Consider the following 17,110-nt stretch of genomic DNA (forward strand, 5'->3'; position numbering starts at 1 on the left):
AGGCAGGTGGGGGCAGCTCGGGGACCGAGACTGCTTGCTCCACGGAGGCAGGTGGGGGCAGCTCGGGGGCCGAGCCTGCTTGCTCCACGGAGGCAGGGGGCGGCAGCTCGGGGGCCCAGACTGCTTGCTCCACGGAGGCAGGTGGGGGCAGCTCGGGTGCCGAGCCTGCTTGCTCCACGTAGGCAGGGGGCGGCAGCTCGGGGACCGAGCCTGCTTGCTCCACGGAGGCAGGGGGCGGCAGCTCGGGGGCAGGACCCTGCTGGTCATCCAGGAAAGTCAAAAGGCCTGGTGGCTCTTCCGTGGCAGAGAAGTGAACAAGGGCCCTGACGACCATCTGCCCTGGCCCCAACGGGTCAGGGGGGCTCACTGGTCTTCCTATCCCATAGTGAGCAGCTGCAGCAGGGATGGCGGGGACCAGCTCTGGCCCCAGAGGTGCAGCGGGTGCCAGAGTGGCTGCTGGAACAACTTCCCGAGACTCATCCTGATCTGGCTCTGGGGCCGGTGATGTAGCTCCAAGAAGAGAAAGCATCATCAGCTTGGTTGACTTCCCTCTCACCTTTCCCTTTCCCCACCACTCAGCGTGGCCTGCGTTCAAGACCCAGCCCCTGGAAGGTGTCCCCAACAGAAGCCCATGGGGACAGGGATCTGAGATAACTCACTCCTCTCGGCCCAACTACAATCTATGGAGGCTTCCTCAGGGTGGCCCACCCTGCCTCCTCCTCAGGCCCACATCAGTCAACCCCAGTCCTCCTCACCACCAGCCTCGGGCTCTGTGGTCTCAGCGCGCTGCCTTTCTGGCAGCAGAAGCTGGGCACGGCACAGCAGGTCCGAGCCAGGTGCATTGACCTGCAGGTAGGCCAGTAGAGCATGCAAGTTGGGATACTCTGGAGGCTGCACAAAATCCCCTGGATACCTTTCCACCCAAATATCCAGGATGGCATAGATGGCCCTGGGGACAGACATAGAGGCAGAGAAGTCAGAGGACAGGGTACGCATCCAAACCAATATCCCAGGGAACCTATGTGGGAACCTGGGCCCCTGGGCTTCCAGCTCCTGTCCGAGACCAGTCGGACTCCTTGTCCACCTGCGACCTGGCAGTCCTGCCCGAGAAAGGCCTACTCCCAGACGGCGGGCTGGCCAAAAGCCTCTGGGAGTGGGAGTCCTTGGTCAATGGGGGGAGCATTTCTGGACTTTTTAGGGGAGCTGGACACACTCCTCAGTCTGTCTCCTTGCCCACGAGCCATTTGAATTCCACTGCATGTGTCCAGGGAGGGGTGGTGTCTGGCCTCTTAATTACCCTCACTGCACTCACCTCTGCTCCGTGAAGATCCAACCGAGGAGGGAACAAAGGGACTCTGTCTCTAGCCAGGCCTTCCGAGGACCCTCCCCATACCTCCACCGTTACCTCCTCTGCCCAGTCACTAGGTGCCAGGAGAGTGGGTCTGTTTCCACTGACACTCACCTCCCACAGGGTGTGGGATGTCTGCTGCTCCCTGGGCTCTACTGGGTCACCACTCTCCCTGAGCCCCCTCTGAGCACCCAGCGTGCAGGTGCCAACAGAATGCTGTGCGATGGTTCCTAAATCCTGCTATCTGGGTCCCAGAATTGGGGCAGAGAGAGGGCTGGGAGGGGGCAGGGATGGAGCATGACCCACTCAGGGGTTGAAGCTGTCCTCCATGCCCCTCTGCTCTCCCACAGTGCTCACACACCTACCCCAGCTCCCCAGGGCACCTTCCCAGTTTCCAGTAGAAGCTCTCAGACCTTTACCGTAAAGCAGGAATCACAGAGGTGTGCATGAAGGTCCATCAGCCCCTTGAACTCACAGTACCCTTACTGCCCTGCTGGAGAGGGAAGGCCCTCCTAGAGCAGCCAAAGCTTACTCACATGTCGCGCTGGTTCTGGTGTCCGCCGTCCTCGCCATACGTGGAGTAATAGCATCCGAATCTAGAGGAGGCCAGGGGGCATCACATGATATGTCTGTGGATGTTGGCTCTCACCGCCTGACCCTCGACTAGCCTGCAGCCCTGGGGTGCTGTCTGTTCTGTGCCGGGATCCCATTCAGCTCCGAGACAATCGCCTCCACCTACCGGGGCTTCCTGAATGCTTGCTGAATGAAAGGGCCCCAACCAGTCCATCACCGACATCTGAGTTGCCCTGGCCCCTGCTCACCCTCAGGGTTGCCTGCTCTGGATTCAGCCACACACAGACCCCAGAAGGAATCTCAGATCTCCCTTTCAGTGGCAGAGGAGCCCGGCTCAAGATGATAGTGAGAGTCAGGGATGAGGCAGAGGTTTCATCATGAAGGGCACGGGAATGTTCAAAGAGCATGCCCACAGGCCCAACAGCAGACTTTTCCACTGGCGCAGGCTACCAAGTGTTCTTTCCCTACAAGACCCCACTGAGTCCCTATAATACCTCTGCCCCAGTTAGGAGCAAGGGAAGCTTGGGGAAGCTTGGGGACCTGCCAGAGTCTCACAACCAGGCATTGGCCAAATCCCACGGAGCAGTTAGGGGCAGGGGAGGGTGCTCACCTTGCAAAGAGGAGGCCCAGCACCTCCTGGGTGGTAGCAAGGGTGCGATGTATTTCAAGAAACATGTGAACATAGTTTAGATCTTGTTTTATGACGGCAGTCACCAGGTAATCTATTATGGCCTCCAATGAACTGGCACGAGTGTTCCATAGTATCAAGGTCTTATTCCTCTTCCTCGTTGAGCCATTTTTCCCCTGAGGTGAATCAGAGGAGACATGAGTCAGTGCTGTGGCCACCAGGAGGGTTGGGGCTTGGAGGGCAGAATGAGCCCCCAGATCTCAGGGACTTCTGCAAGAGGTGGGACAAGAGAGCCCAGAGTCCGAAAAAGAATCGGGTGACTCAGTGTCTCATTGGGTTCAGCCTAAGACTCTTGGTTTTGCTTCAGGTCATGCTCTCCATGTCCTGAGGCTGCGTTCCCCGTACGGCTGTGTCCATAGGGCAGTGTCTGCTTGAGGATTCTGTCTCTCCCTCTGCTTCTCCCCACTCTCCCCTGCCTCCCTCTCAATCCATCCATCAATCAATCAATTAAGAACCCTTTAAGGAAGGGGTGTCTGGGTGGCTCAGTGGGTTACAGCCTCTGCCTTTGGCTTAGGTCATGATCTCAGGGTGCTGGGATCGAGCCCCGCATCGGGCTCTCTGCTCGGTGGGGAGCCTGCTTCCCCTCTCTGTCTCAGCCTGCCTCTCTGCCTACTTGTGATCTCTGTCTGTCAAATAAAGAAATAAAATTTTAAAAAAAGAAAGAAAGAAAGAAACCTTAAAGCAAAAGAGAATATGTTCTTGGTATCCATACAAAGAATTGAAAAAAATGATGTCTGAACTTGCTAGTATCTCAGGTCCTTTTGTGAGCAGAGTATTGGTAGCACGTCCCTGCATGAGTGGCATGGATCCTGTGATTTCTGATGACATAGCCCCATTGTTTTTATTTTTTTAAAGATTATTTATTTATTTATTTGACAGAGAGAGGTCACAAGTAGGCAGAGAGGCAGCCAGACAGAGACGGGGAAGCAGGTTCCCCGCTGAGCAGAGACCCCAACGTGGGCCTTGATCCCAGGATCGTGAGACCATGACCTGAGCTGCAGGCAGAGGCTGAAACCACTGAGCCACCCTGGCACCCAACATATCTCATTCTTGAGATGAGAACACAGACGTTTTAGGCAAGAGGGCGTAGGATAGGAGGGCACGGAGGCTGTAGGATGGAGCACTGTTCATTGGCCACAGAAGGGGATTATATCCAGTCCTGCCCCTGGAAAGGGCTAGATGCTGGTGATAAATGACTGGCCTTCTGGACTACCATGCAGTGCAGTGAGGCCCCTGTTCCTGACCCTAGGGGCCCCAAAGATGTGTTCCATCAAAACAAAAGCACAGAGCAAGAGACAGAGTACCATGGGCCCCATGTCCCTTTGGATCAGAGTCTCCCAACTCACTCTTGCAAATGATCATTTGCAAGATTTGTATAACCTGAGGAAGGACTGTTGGGCCACCTGGGAGCACGAGTTAGGAAAATGCCTAGCACAGGGCAAAAGGAGTCTAGATAAACGGGATGAGATCTGGTCTAAAGTCTCTTTAATGATATTCCTATAAGTATGTGGACAATGGCTCTACTTCTGTCCAAGGCATGGGCAGGGCCATGAGGGCCAGTTTGGGGAAGAGTGGGGATGCAGATTCACGGGAGTACAGGACTCTAGGAGGCCAGGCTGGCTTCTAGGAAGTGGGGCCCTTGGTGCTGCATCAGATTCCCAGGGGTCGCATCTCCCCAGCACCTGCACTCACCCTGAGCCAGCGCCAGACTCTGTTGGCCATGTGCGGCTTCTTGTCCTTTGGGGAATGAGAGCACGGGATGTCAACATTCAGCTCCTGCACCATGTCCTCTGGAGCGTTCTGTAAAGACAGTGCCCGGCAGGCAGGCAGGAGACCTTAGAGCCCTGTCTGGAGGCCTTTGCTGGTCTTCAGACCCAGGGCGCTCCATTCCAGACACACCACAGCCCAGGTGGCAGAGCCCTCCCCCAAGGAGAGAAACGTGGCCCAGCTTCAGGGCCTTGGATATGCTCTGGCACAGCTAAGAGGCACCTCAGGAATCCCCGGTGCACCCAGCCCACCATGACATTGGTGTGAACAAGAAGGGATCACCAGGGTATCCACTGTGCTCACCCTCCTCCAGCCCATGGGCGGGAACCCCCACATATCCCTCCTCCCCCCAAACTCCAGAGGAAGGGATGGGGCTTCCCTAGGACGGTTCAGAGGGGTGGGCATCGCCTAGTCTCCTCAGTAGTAAGTACCTTATGGCGTCTCCCTCGAAATGTGTTGAGGCATCGGGAGGGTGGTTTCAGCCAATGCCTACAGCATGGGAACAAGCAATTTTCCTGGGAGTTCTGGTTCCCAGAGCCCCGGGATGTACGTAGACAGGATGAAAACATCTTTCTATCTCCGACGTTTCTATCCAAATAGCCCTGACACCGGACTAGAGTGTGTGTCCTGGTTGCAGGGGTTATAAGTTGTGGGCCTTTGTGATCCAGGCAGTGACATCACTGCCTGTGATCCCCTACCGGGGCCCACTCCTGGTTGGACCCCTACACGAACAGTGCTCCGGTCTGCCATCTCCTCTTGCCCCTTCTGCATGCAAGGACACATCTCATCTGTACACAGTGACCCCAACACACCCCTCGGAACAGGCCCCCAGGGAAGGTCTGGGAGCAGCCAGTGCCCCAGCTTGCAAACACACCTGGTTTCAGACACAAGTCTCTATGCTTACCTGGTTTGGACCTTAGATAAGCCATTGTGCCTGACAGGGATGGTCTTTTCTGCAAAATATGGATGATTCCAGCATGTCTTTCTATCAGATGTCCACAGGCATAGGTTGAATAATAGCTCTGATGTTAGAGGAGTGCTGTCACAGGTAGGAAATACCTCCCAATTTCCTCCCTCCTATCAACTTCTTGGAATCTGCTACTAATCAGATCCCACCCCACAGTCCCTCCTGGGGTGTGTGTGTTTGTGTGCACAAGCACACTCGCTCCTGAGTGCACACATGTCTTCATCAGTGCTCATATTCTGGAGTCCCAGAAGACGACAGCCCCTCCTACAAAGGGCTGGGTAATAGCTTCTCAAGAACTTAGGCTTCGAATTTTCAATGAAATCCCTTAGTAAGGGACTGGCCTTGTCCCTTGTCCCTTGGCCCTTGGGTGGGAACAAGTTATGCGGATGATAGGGCTATGGATACATCCGAGGGGAGGCACCTACCTGAAGAAGCCTACTGCAAAGTTTCCATCGACAGACAGGTGCTTGATTGAAACATTTAGGTGTTTACCCCTGTCTGGGACATTCCTGACTTAAAAGTGTTCAAGGGGTGAAGTGGGGTGATATCCCAGGTGTGACAGCATGATCTCAGGATCCTGGTGGTCCCCAGAAGACCAGGTGGGCCCTGAATGCTTCAGAGTTCCCAGACATCAGTTAGGGAAAATGGCTGAAAACCATGAAGCTACATCCCGGTTTTCTACTCTGTAAAGCCCTGTACTCTGAATCACAGCATAGTTGGGTGATCACTTTCCTGGGAGTGGTCTAGAAGAAGCAGAAGCCTTGGCGAGACCTCCGACACCTCGCAGTTGGTCAGTATGATCTTCATAGTCATCCTATGAGATGGTAGGGCAGGTGTTAGGACCATTTCACAGATGAGGAGACTGAGGCTGGCAGGCAGAATAACAGCCCACCAGTGGCCCAGTAACTGCACAGACAGGAGTTACTGACGACGACCTCTATTAGAGCATCAGATCAAGGGGACTCCCCTTCCCGACTTTGTGGGAGGAGAGAGATCTCAGCAAGGTTGGGCTTGGCAGGGTCAAGGGGTCACAGCCAGAGGATCCTGAGGGTGTGGATGAGCTCTGTCCAGTGCCAAAGCCCCTGGTTGAGGCTCTGTTCATCCTGCAGTTTCCATGAGCAGCCGATGTGCATTGTAAAGGCCTCTCTTGCTCATACAGTTCAAGTGGCTCTGCTCTTGCCACAAAAACTCCATCTGCATGAACACTTGTCTGTCACCCATTGACCGGCACTGTCCTTGGAGGTTCGTCCCTGAGAGGATGGGGTTCAGCCAGGAAGGACAGGGAGCAAGCCGAGAGGAGTGGCCTGGCCTGTGCCCCTCTGCTGGCCTGGAGCAGGGTCTGGTTGCTCCAGTGAGAGTCTGGGTGATTGAGCCCGGGGGGGTTGGAGTGGCTGGAGCGTGTCACCAGACAGGGCATGGGTGAGGTGTGTTCCAGGACACGGGGCAGGGGAGCATCTGGGAGAGGACATATGAGGGCGCTGTGGGCAGCCTCCCCAATGCTCTGTGGTCACTCCCAGGGCCCCGACGTCATCACTGCTGGCTTGTCCTCCTCATGATTTCAGGTCTCATCTATAGAGTCCTGGATCCCTCCTTTCCAAAGCAATGCTTCTCCCTAATGCAGACAGCATAAAGGAGCCAGCAGCCAGTCCCCTAAAAATGTGGGTAAAGCGTGTTCCGGTGTTGGTGTTTACAGGAATCATTCCTAAAGAAACAGACATTTATGACACAGACGTGCTTATCACTTACATTATGAGAGTCAAATAACTGGATATGAATTAGTTGTTCAACAGAGGGGGTTCCTGAATGCTGTCACTGAGAATGCCCAAGGGGACAGAGCGACAGTGTCAGTCCACTGAGGGGACGTTAGGTAGAACAAGAACAGAGCCCCTGAACTTTCCCTGTCCCACTCTGTCACAAACATGTGCGCACACCCCACCCCCCCACACACACACTACACTTAGAGGGAAAGGCAGAGAAGAAGGACGCCGTGTGTGATGGGGGATTATTCCTTGGTAGAAGGAATGTGCCTTTTTTTTTTTCATGTTTAAATTATTATTGACTAAATAGATATAGTCTGAATAAAACCTAAAGACCTCTTGATGACCTAACTTGTTAGCAAGAAAGGAGAATATTTAAGATATGATTTTAATATTTGATAAGATGCCCATCAGAATAGTTGAAACGCAGACTACCCGGGAAATTGAAAGCATGTAAAGGTGTCTCATGGACCCAGACATTTCTCTCATGGTTTCTGCTTTTCAAGGCATGCTTCTAAATGGGAAACCTAGCTCAGAATGAAAATAGTTCATTTGGGGGCTTCCCGTGATCTTTGTTCTTTCAGGAACATTCCTATGTAATAAAATGTTATTTGTATAACAAAGTTTGAAGAGGGGAATCACACTTGTGTTCTGCAGACACACAGAGAAGGCCATATTGTAGGATTCCAGCAGAGGAAAATCCAAGTCGAGGTGAAGTGGCCGAGACAGAGAGCAGAGCAGCGGTTGCAGGGACTGGGCGAGGGACAGAGCAGTGAGCGATGAGGAGCGCGGGTGTCTCTGTGACGGAAACGTTGCAGAACGACATGGTTGTGCAACACTCTGGATGGACCTAATGAGACCTCCATATCCCACTGCAAAGGATGCAAGTAAAATGTTATGTAAACTCAAATTCTACTGTCTTTAATTAAATCTAGTATGTAATTATATACATACACACAAAAGAGAAGAAATACAAAAAAAGCAACGAGGAGGATGGAAAAGACATGCTTTCTGGTTGTAGCAAGCACGAGGTGCTCCTCTGGAGCGAAGCCTGCTTGCTCCACGGAGGAGGCAGGGGGCGGCAGCTCCGGGACCGAGCCTGCTTGCTCCACGGAGGCAGGTGGGGACAGCTCGGGGGCCCAGACTGCTTGCTCCACGGAGGCAGGGGGCGGCAGCTCGGGGGCCGAGCCTGCTTGCTCCACGGAGGCAGGGGGCGGCAGCTCGGGGGCCGAGCCTGCTTGCTCCACGGAGGCAGGGGGCGGCAGCTCGGGGGCCGAGCCTGCTTGCTCCACGGAGGCAGGGGGCGGCAGCTCGGGGGCCGAGCCTGCTTGCTCCACGGAGGCAGGGGGCGGCAGCTCGGGGGCCGAGCCTGCTTGCTCCACGGAGGCAGGGGGCGGCAGCTCGGGGGCCGAGCCTGCTTGCTCCACGGAGGCAGGGGGCGGCAGCTCGGGGGCCGAGCCTGCTTGCTCCACGGAGGCAGGGGCCGGCAGCTCGGGGGCCGAGCCTGCTTGCTCCACGGAGGCAGGGGGCGGCAGCTCGGGGGCAGGACCCTGCTGGTCATCCAGGAAAGTCAAAAGGCCTGGTGGCTCTTCCGTGGCAGAGAAGTGAACGAGGGCCCTGACGACCATCTGCCCTGGCCCCAACGGGTCAGGGGGGCTCACTGGTCTTCCTATCCCATAGTGAGCAGCTGCAGCAGGGATGGCGGGGGCCAGCTCAGGCCCCAGAGGTGCCGCGGGTGCCAGAGTGGCTGCTGGAACAACTTCCCGAGACTCATCCTGATCTGGCTCTGGGGCCGGTGCTGTAGCTCCAAGAAGAGAAAGCATCATCAGCTTGATTGACTTCCCTCTCACCTTTCCCTTTCCCCACCACTCAGCGTGGCCTGCGTTCAAGACCCAGCCCCTGGAAGGTGTCCCCAACAGAAGCCCATGGGGACAGGGATCTGAGATAACTCACTCCTCTCGGCCCAACTACAATCTATGGAGGCTTCCTCAGGGTGGCCCACCCTGCCTCCTCCTCAGGCCCACATCAGTCAACCCCAGTCCTCCTCACCACCAGCCTCGGGCTCTGTGGTCTCAGTGCGCTGCCTTTCTGGCAGCAGAAGCTGGGCACGGCACAGCAGGTCCGAGCCAGGTGCATTGACCTGCAGGTAGGCCAGTAGAGCATGCAAGTTGGGATACTCTGGAGGCTGCACAAAATCCCCTGGATACCTTTCCACCCAAATATCCAGGATGGCATAGATGGCCCTGGGGACAGACATAGAGGCAGAGAAGTCAGAGGACAGGGTACGCATCCAAACCAATATCCCAGGGAACCTATGTGGGAACCTGGGCCCCTGGGCTTCCAGCTCCTGTCCGAGACCAGTCGGACTCCTTGTCCACCTGCGACCTGGCAGTCCTGCCCGAGAAAGGCCTACTCCCAGACGGCGGGCTGGCCAAAAGCCTCTGGGAGTGGGAGTCCTTGGTCAATGGGGGGAGCATTTCTGGACTTTTTAGGGGAGCTGGACACACTCCTCAGTCTGTCTCCTTGCCCACGAGCCATTTGAATTCAACTGCATGTGTCCAGGGAGGGGTGGTGTCTGGCCTCTTAATTACCCTCACTGCACTCACCTCTGCTCCGTGAAGATCCAACCGAGGAGGGAACAAAGGGACTCTGTCTCTAGCCAGGCCTTCCCAGGACCCTCCCCATACCTCCACCGTTACCTCCTCTGCCCAGCCAGGAGAGTGGGTCTGTTTCCACTGACACTCACCTCCCACAGGGTGTGGGATGTCTGCTGCTCCCTGGGCTCTACTGGGTCACCACTCTCCCTGAGCCCCCTCTGAGCACCCAGCGTGCAGGTGCCAACAGAATGCTGTGCGATGGTTCCCAAATCCTGCATTCTGGGTCCCAGAATTGGGGCAGAGAGAGGGCTGGGAGGGGGCAGGGATGGAGCATGACCCACTCAGGGGTTGAAGCTGTCCTCCATGCCCCTCTGCTCTCCCACAGTGCTCACACACCTACCCCAGCTCCCCAGGGCACCTTCCCAGTTTCCAGTAGAAGCTCTCAGACCTTTACCGTAAAGCAGGAATCACAGAGGTGTGCATGAAGGTCCATCAGCCCCTTGAACTCACAGTACCCTTACTGCCCTGCTGGAGAGGGAAGGCCCTCCTGGAGCAGCCAAAGCTTACTCACATGTCGCGCTGGTTCTGGTGTCCGCCGTCCTCGCCATACGTGGAGTAATAGCATCCGAATCTAGAGGAGGCCAGGGGGCATCACATGATATGTCTGTGGATGTTGGCTCTCACCGCCTGACCCTCGACTAGCCTGCAGCCCTGGGGTGCTGTCTGTTCTGTGCCGGGATCCCATTCAGCTCCGAGACAATCGCCTCCACCTACTGGGGCTTCCTGAATGCTTGCTGAATGAAAGGGCCCCAACCAGCCCATCACCGACATCTGAGTTGCCCTGGCCCCTGCTCACCCTCAGGGTTGCCTGCTCTGGATTCAGCCACACACAGACCCCAGAAGGAGTCTCAGATCTCCCTTTCAGTGGCAGAGGGGCCCAGCTCAAGATCACAGTGAGAGTCAGGGATGAGGCAGAGGTTTCATCATGAGGGGCACGGGAATGTTCAAAGAGCATGCCCACAGGCCCAACAGCAGACTTTTCCACTGGCGCAGGCTACCAAGTGTTCTTTCCCTACAAGACCCCACTGAGTCCCTATAATACCTCTGCCCCAGTTAGGAGCAAGGGAAGCTTGGGGAAGCTTGGGGACCTGCCAGAGTCTCACAACCAGGCATTGGCCAAATCCCACGGAGCAGTTAGGGGCAGGGGAGGGTGCTCACCTTGCAAAGAGGAGGCCCAGCACCTCCTGGGTGGTAGCAAGGGTGCGATGTATTTCAAGAAACATGTGAACATAGTTTAGATCTTGTTTTATGACGGCAGTCACCAGGTAATCTATTATGGCCTCCAATGAACTGGCACGAGTGTTCCATAGTATCAAGGTCTTATTCCTCTTCCTCGTTGAGCCATTTTTCCCCTGAGGTGAATCAGAGGAGACATGAGTCAGTGCTGTGGCCACCAGGAGGGTTGGGGCTTGGAGGGCAGAATGAGCCCCCAGATCTCAGGGACTTCTGCAAGAGGTGGGACAAGAGAGCCCAGAGTCCGAAAAAGAATCGGGTGACTCAGTGTCTCATTGGGTTCAGCCTAAGACTCTTGGTTTTGCTTCAGGTCATGCTCTCCATGTCCTGAGGCTGCGTTCCCCGTACGGCTGTGTCCATAGGGCAGTGTCTGCTTGAGGATTCTGTCTCTCCCTCTGCTTCTCCCCACTCTCCCCTGCCTCCCTCTCAATCCATCCATCAATCAATCAATTAAGAACCCTTTAAGGAAGGGGTGTCTGGGTGGCTCAGTGGGTTACAGCCTCTGCCTTTGGCTTAGGTCATGATCTCAGGGTGCTGGGATCGAGCCCCGCATCGGGCTCTCTGCTCGGTGGGGAGCCTGCTTCCCCTCTCTGTCTCAGCCTGCCTCTCTGCCTACTTGTGATCTCTGTCTGTCAAATAAAGAAATAAAATTTTAAAAAAAGAAAGAAAGAAAGAAACCTTAAAGCAAAAGAGAATATGTTCTTGGTATCCATACAAAGAATTGAAAAAAATGATGTCTGAACTTGCTAGTATCTCAGGTCCTTTTGTGAGCAGAGTATTGGTAGCACGTCCCTGCATGAGTGGCATGGATCCTGTGATTTCTGATGACATAGCCCCATTGTTTTTATTTTTTTAAAGATTATTTATTTATTTATTTGACAGAGAGAGGTCACAAGTAGGCAGAGAGGCAGCCAGACAGAGACGGGGAAGCAGGTTCCCCGCTGAGCAGAGACCCCAACGTGGGCCTTGATCCCAGGATCGTGAGACCATGACCTGAGCTGCAGGCAGAGGCTGAAACCACTGAGCCACCCTGGCACCCAACATATCTCATTCTTGAGATGAGAACACAGACGTTTTAGGCAAGAGGGCGTAGGATAGGAGGGCACGGAGGCTGTAGGATGCAGCACTGTTCATTGGCCACAGAAGGGGATTATATCCAGTCCTGCCCCTGGAAAGGGCTAGATGCTGGTGATAAATGACTGGCCTTCTGGACTACCATGCAGTGCAGTGAGGCCCCTGTTCCTGACCCTAGGGGCCCCAAAGATGTGTTCCATCAAAACAAAAGCACAGAGCAAGAGACAGAGTACCATGGGCCCCATGTCCCTTTGGATCAGAGTCTCCCAACTCACTCTTGCAAATGATCATTTGCAAGATTTGTATAACCTGAGGAAGGACTGTTGGGCCACCTGGGAGCACGAGTTAGGAAAATGCCTAGCACAGGGCAAAAGGAGTCTAGATAAACGGGATGAGATCTGGTCTAAAGTCTCTTTAATGATATTCCTATAAGTATGTGGACAATGGCTCTACTTCTGTCCAAGGCATGGGCAGGGCCATGAGGGCCAGTTTGGGGAAGAGTGGGGATGCAGATTCACGGGAGTACAGGACTCTAGGAGGCCAGGCTGGCTTCTAGGAAGTGGGGCCCTTGGTGCTGCATCGGATTCCCAGGGGTCGCATCTCCCCAGCACCTGCACTCACCCTGAGCCAGCGCCAGACTCTGTTGGCCGTGTGCGGCTTCTTGTCCTTTGGGGAATGAGAGCACGGGATGTCAACATTCAGCTCCTGCACCATGTCCTCTGGAGCGTTCTGTAAAGACAGTGCCCGGCAGGCAGGCAGGAGACCTTAGAGCCCTGTCTGGAGGCCTTTGCTGGTCTTCAGACCCAGGGCGCTCCATTCCAGACACACCACAGCCCAGGTGGCAGAGCCCTCCCCCAAGGAGAGAAACGTGGCCCAGCTTCAGGGCCTTGGATATGCTCTGGCACAGCTAAGAGGCACCTCAGGAATCCCCGGTGCACCCAGCCCACCATGACATTGGTGTGAACAAGAAGGGATCACCAGGGTATCCACTGTGCTCACCCTCCTCCAGCCCATGGGCGGGAACCCCCACATATCCCTCCTCCCCCCAAACTCCAGAGGAAGGGATGGGGCTTCCCTAGGATGGTTCAGAGGGGTGGGCATCGCCTAGTCTCCTCAGTAGTAAGTACCTTATGGCGTCTCCCTCGAAATGTGTTGAGGCATCGGGAGGGTGGTTTCAGCCAATGCCTGCAACATGGGAACAAGCAATTTTCCTGGGAGTTCTGGTTCCCAGAGCCCCGGGATGTACGTAGACAGGATGAAAACATCTTTCTATCTCCGACGTTTCTATCCAAATAGCCCTGACACCGGACTAGAGTGTGTGTCCTGGTTGCAGGGGTTATAAGTTGTGGGCCTTTGTGATCCAGGCAGTGACATCACTGCCTGTGATCCCCTACCGGGGCCCACTCCTGGTTGGACCCCTACACGAACAGTGCTCCGGTCTGCCATCTCCTCTTGCCCCTTCTGCATGCAAGGACACATCTCATCTGTACACAGTGACCCCAACACACCCCTCGGAACAGGCCCCCAGGGAAGGTCTGGGAGCAGCCAGTGCCCCAGCTTGCAAACACACCTGGTTTCAGACACAAGTCTCTATGCTTACCTGGTTTGGACCTTAGATAAGCCATTGTGCCTGACAGGGATGGTCTTTTCTGCAAAATATGGATGATTCCAGCATGTCTTTCTATCAGATGTCCACAGGCATAGGTTGAATAATAGCTCTGATGTTAGAGGAGTGCTGTCACAGGTAGGAAATACCTCCCAATTTCCTCCCTCCTATCAACTTCTTGGAATCTGCTACTAATCAGATCCCACCCCACAGTCCCTCCTGGGGTGTGTGTGTTTGTGTGCACAAGCACACTCGCTCCTGAGTGCACACATGTCTTCATCAGTGCTCATATTCTGGAGTCCCAGAAGACGACAGCCCCTCCTACAAAGGGCTGGGTAATAGCTTCTCAAGAACTTAGGCTTCGAATTTTCAATGAAATCCCTTAGTAAGGGACTGGCCTTGTCCCTTGTCCCTTGGCCCTTGGGTGGGAACAAGTTATGCGGATGATAGGGCTATGGATACATCCGAGGGGAGGCACCTACCTGAAGAAGCCTACTGCAAAGTTTCCATCGACAGACAGGTGCTTGATTGAAACATTTAGGTGTTTACCCCTGTCTGGGACATTCCTGACTTAAAAGTGTTCAAGGGGTGAAGTGGGGTGATATCCCAGGTGTGACAGCATGATCTCAGGATCCTGGTGGTCCCCAGAAGACCAGGTGGGCCCTGAATGCTTCAGAGTTCCCAGACATCAGTTAGGGAAAATGGCTGAAAACCATGAAGCTACATCCCGGTTTTCTACTCTGTAAAGCCCTGTACTCTGAATCACAGCATAGTTGGGTGATCACTTTCCTGGGAGTGGTCTAGAAGAAGCAGAAGCCTTGGCGAGACCTCCGACACCTCGCAGTTGGTCAGTATGATCTTCATAGTCATCCTATGAGATGGTAGGGCAGGTGTTAGGACCATTTCACAGATGAGGAGACTGAGGCTGGCAGGCAGAATAACAGCCCACCAGTGGCCCAGTAACTGCACAGACAGGAGTTACTGACGATGACCTCTATTAGAGCATCAGATCAAGGGGACTCCCCTTCCCGACTTTGTGGGAGGAGAGAGATCTCAGCAAGGTTGGGCTTGGCAGGGTCAAGGGGTCACAGCCAGAGGATCCTGAGGGTGTGGATGAGCTCTGTCCAGTGCCAAAGCCCCTGGTTGAGGCTCTGTTCATCCTGCAGTTTCCATGAGCAGCCGATGTGCATTGTAAAGGCCTCTCTTGCTCATACAGTTCAAGTGGCTCTGCTCTTGCCACAAAAACTCCATCTGCATGAACACTTGTCTGTCACCCATTGACCGGCACTGTCCTTGGAGGTTCGTCCCTGAGAGGATGGGGTTCAGCCAGGAAGGACAGGGAGCAAGCCGAGAGGAGTGGCCTGGCCTGTGCCCCTCTGCTGGCCTGGAGCAGGGTCTGGTTGCTCCAGTGAGAGTCTGGGTGATTGAGCCCGGGGGGGTTGGAGTGGCTGGAGCGTGTCACCAGACAGGGCATGGGTGAGGTGTGTTCCAGGACACGGGGCAGGGGAGCATCTGGGAGAGGACATATGAGGGCGCTGTGGGCAGCCTCCCCAATGCTCTGTGGTCACTCCCAGGGCCCCGACGTCATCACTGCTGGCTTGTCCTCCTCATGATTTCAGGTCTCATCTATAGAGTCCTGGATCCCTCCTTTCCAAAGCAATGCTTCTCCCTAATGCAGACAGCATAAAGGAGCCAGCAGCCAGTCCCCTAAAAATGTGGGTAAAGCGTGTTCCGGTGTTGGTGTTTACAGGAATCATTCCTAAAGAAACAGACATTTATGACACAGACGTGCTTATCACTTACATTATGAGAGTCAAATAACTGGATATGAATTAGTTGTTCAACAGAGGGGGTTCCTGAATGCTGTCACTGAGAATGCCCAAGGGGACAGAGCGACAGTGTCAGTCCACTGAGGGGACATTAGGTAGAACAAGAACAGAGCCCCTGAACTTTCCCTGTCCCACTCTGTCACAAACATGTGCGCACACCCCACCCCCCCCCACACACACTACACTTAGAGGGAAAGGCAGAGAAGAAGGACGCCGTGTGTGATGGGGGATTATTCCTTGGTAGAAGGAATGTGCCTTTTTTTTTTCATGTTTAAATTATTATTGACTAAATAGATATAGTCTGAATAAAACCTAAAGACCTCTTGATGACCTAACTTGTTAGCAAGAAAGGAGAATATTTAAGATATGATTTTAATATTTGATAAGATGCCCGTCAGAATAGTTGAAACGCAGACTACCCGGGAAATTGAAAGCATGTAAAGGTGTCTCATGGACCCAGACATTTCTCTCATGGTTTCTGCTTTTCAAGGCATGCTTCTAAATGGGAAACCTAGCTCAGAATGAAAATAGTTCATTTGGGGGCTTCCCGTGATCTTTGTTCTTTCAGGAACATTCCTATGTAATAAAATGTTATTTGTATAACAAAGTTTGAAGAGGGGAATCACACTTGTGTTCTGCAGACACACAGAGAAGGCCATATTGTAGGATTCCAGCAGAGGAAAATCCAAGTCGAGGTGAAGTGGCCGAGACAGAGAGCAGAGCAGCGGTTGCAGGGACTGGGCGAGGGACAGAGCAGTGAGCGATGAGGAGCGCGGGTGTCTCTGTGACGGAAACGTTGCAGAACGACATGGTTGTGCAACACTCTGGATGGACCTAATGAGACCTCCATATCCCACTGCAAAGGATGCAAGTAAAATGTTATGTAAACTCAAATTCTACTGTCTTTAATTAAATCTAGTATGTAATTATATACATACACACAAAAGAGAAGAAATACAAAAAAAGCAACGAGGAGGATGGAAAAGACATGCTTTCTGGTTGTAGCAAGCACGAGGTGCTCCTCTGGAGCGAAGCCTGCTTGCTCCACGGAGGAGGCAGGGGGCGGCAGCTCCGGGACCGAGCCTGCTTGCTCCACGGAGGCAGGTGGGGACAGCTCGGGGGCCCAGACTGCTTGCTCCACGGAGGCAGGGGGCGGCAGCTCGGGGGCCGAGCCTGCTTGCTCCACGGAGGCAGGGGGCGGCAGCTCGGGGGCCGAGCCTGCTTGCTCCACGGAGGCAGGGGGCGGCAGCTCGGGGGCCGAGCCTGCTTGCTCCACGGAGGCAGGGGGCGGCAGCTCGGGGGCCGAGCCTGCTTGCTCCACGGAGGCAGGGGGCGGCAGCTCGGGGGCCGAGCCTGCTTGCTCCACGGAGGCAGGGGGCGGCAGCTCGGGGGCCGAGCCTGCTTGCTCCACGGAGGCAGGGGGCGGCAGCTCGGGGGCCGAGCCTGCTTGCTCCACGGAGGCAGGGGCCGGCAGCTCGGGGGCCGAGCCTGCTTGCTCCACGGAGGCAGGGGGCGGCAGCTCGGGGGCAGGACCCTGCTGGTCATCCAGGAAAGTCAAAAGGCCTGGTGGCTCTTCCGTGGCAGAGAAGTGAACGAGGGCCCTGACGACCA

General features: G+C 54.8%; 2 protein-coding genes across 2 annotated transcripts; both read right to left on the reverse strand.

The window, feature by feature from the left end:
- Positions 1 to 274: 274 nt before the first annotated feature.
- Positions 275 to 4,859, reverse strand: LOC309848776 (ral guanine nucleotide dissociation stimulator-like). The gene is made up of 4 exons (XM_082700769.1): positions 4,808 to 4,859; positions 4,302 to 4,409; positions 2,532 to 2,725; positions 275 to 1,944 (listed from the first exon to the last, which is right to left on the reverse strand). Exons 2-4 carry the CDS (start codon positions 4,392 to 4,394, stop codon positions 1,881 to 1,883), a joined length of 351 nt encoding a protein of 116 aa, XP_082556895.1. The 5' UTR covers positions 4,395 to 4,409; positions 4,808 to 4,859; the 3' UTR covers positions 275 to 1,880.
- Positions 4,860 to 9,982: 5,123 nt separating this feature from the next.
- LOC309848778 (ral guanine nucleotide dissociation stimulator-like) lies at positions 9,983 to 13,262 on the reverse strand. Its single transcript, XM_082700771.1, has 4 exons — positions 13,192 to 13,262; positions 12,686 to 12,793; positions 10,916 to 11,109; positions 9,983 to 10,328 (listed from the first exon to the last, which is right to left on the reverse strand). Exons 2-4 carry the CDS (start codon positions 12,776 to 12,778, stop codon positions 10,265 to 10,267), a joined length of 351 nt encoding a protein of 116 aa, XP_082556897.1. The 5' UTR covers positions 12,779 to 12,793; positions 13,192 to 13,262; the 3' UTR covers positions 9,983 to 10,264.
- Positions 13,263 to 17,110: the final 3,848 nt, after the last annotated feature.

This window comes from Mustela nivalis (assembly GCF_964662115.1).
Source record: "Mustela nivalis genome assembly, chromosome: 15".
Classification (NCBI taxonomy): Eukaryota; Metazoa; Chordata; class Mammalia; order Carnivora; family Mustelidae; genus Mustela; species Mustela nivalis.

Bases quoted from the DNA above. Each gene is read 5' to 3' on its own strand.
- LOC309848776 (XM_082700769.1), bottom strand. From the start codon at position 4,394: ATGGTGCAGGAGCTGAATGTTGACATCCCGTGCTCTCATTCCCCAAAG. The intron at 2,726-4,301 runs GTGAGTGCAGGT...GATTCACCTCAG, and splicing joins GAGTCTGGCGCTGGCTCAGG to GGGAAAAATGGCTCAACGAG. The intron at 1,945-2,531 runs GTGAGCACCCTC...GGCCTCCTCTAG, and splicing joins CTGGGCCTCCTCTTTGCAAG to ATTCGGATGCTATTACTCCA.
- LOC309848778 (XM_082700771.1), bottom strand. From the start codon at position 12,778: ATGGTGCAGGAGCTGAATGTTGACATCCCGTGCTCTCATTCCCCAAAG. The intron at 11,110-12,685 runs GTGAGTGCAGGT...GATTCACCTCAG, and splicing joins GAGTCTGGCGCTGGCTCAGG to GGGAAAAATGGCTCAACGAG. The intron at 10,329-10,915 runs GTGAGCACCCTC...GGCCTCCTCTAG, and splicing joins CTGGGCCTCCTCTTTGCAAG to ATTCGGATGCTATTACTCCA.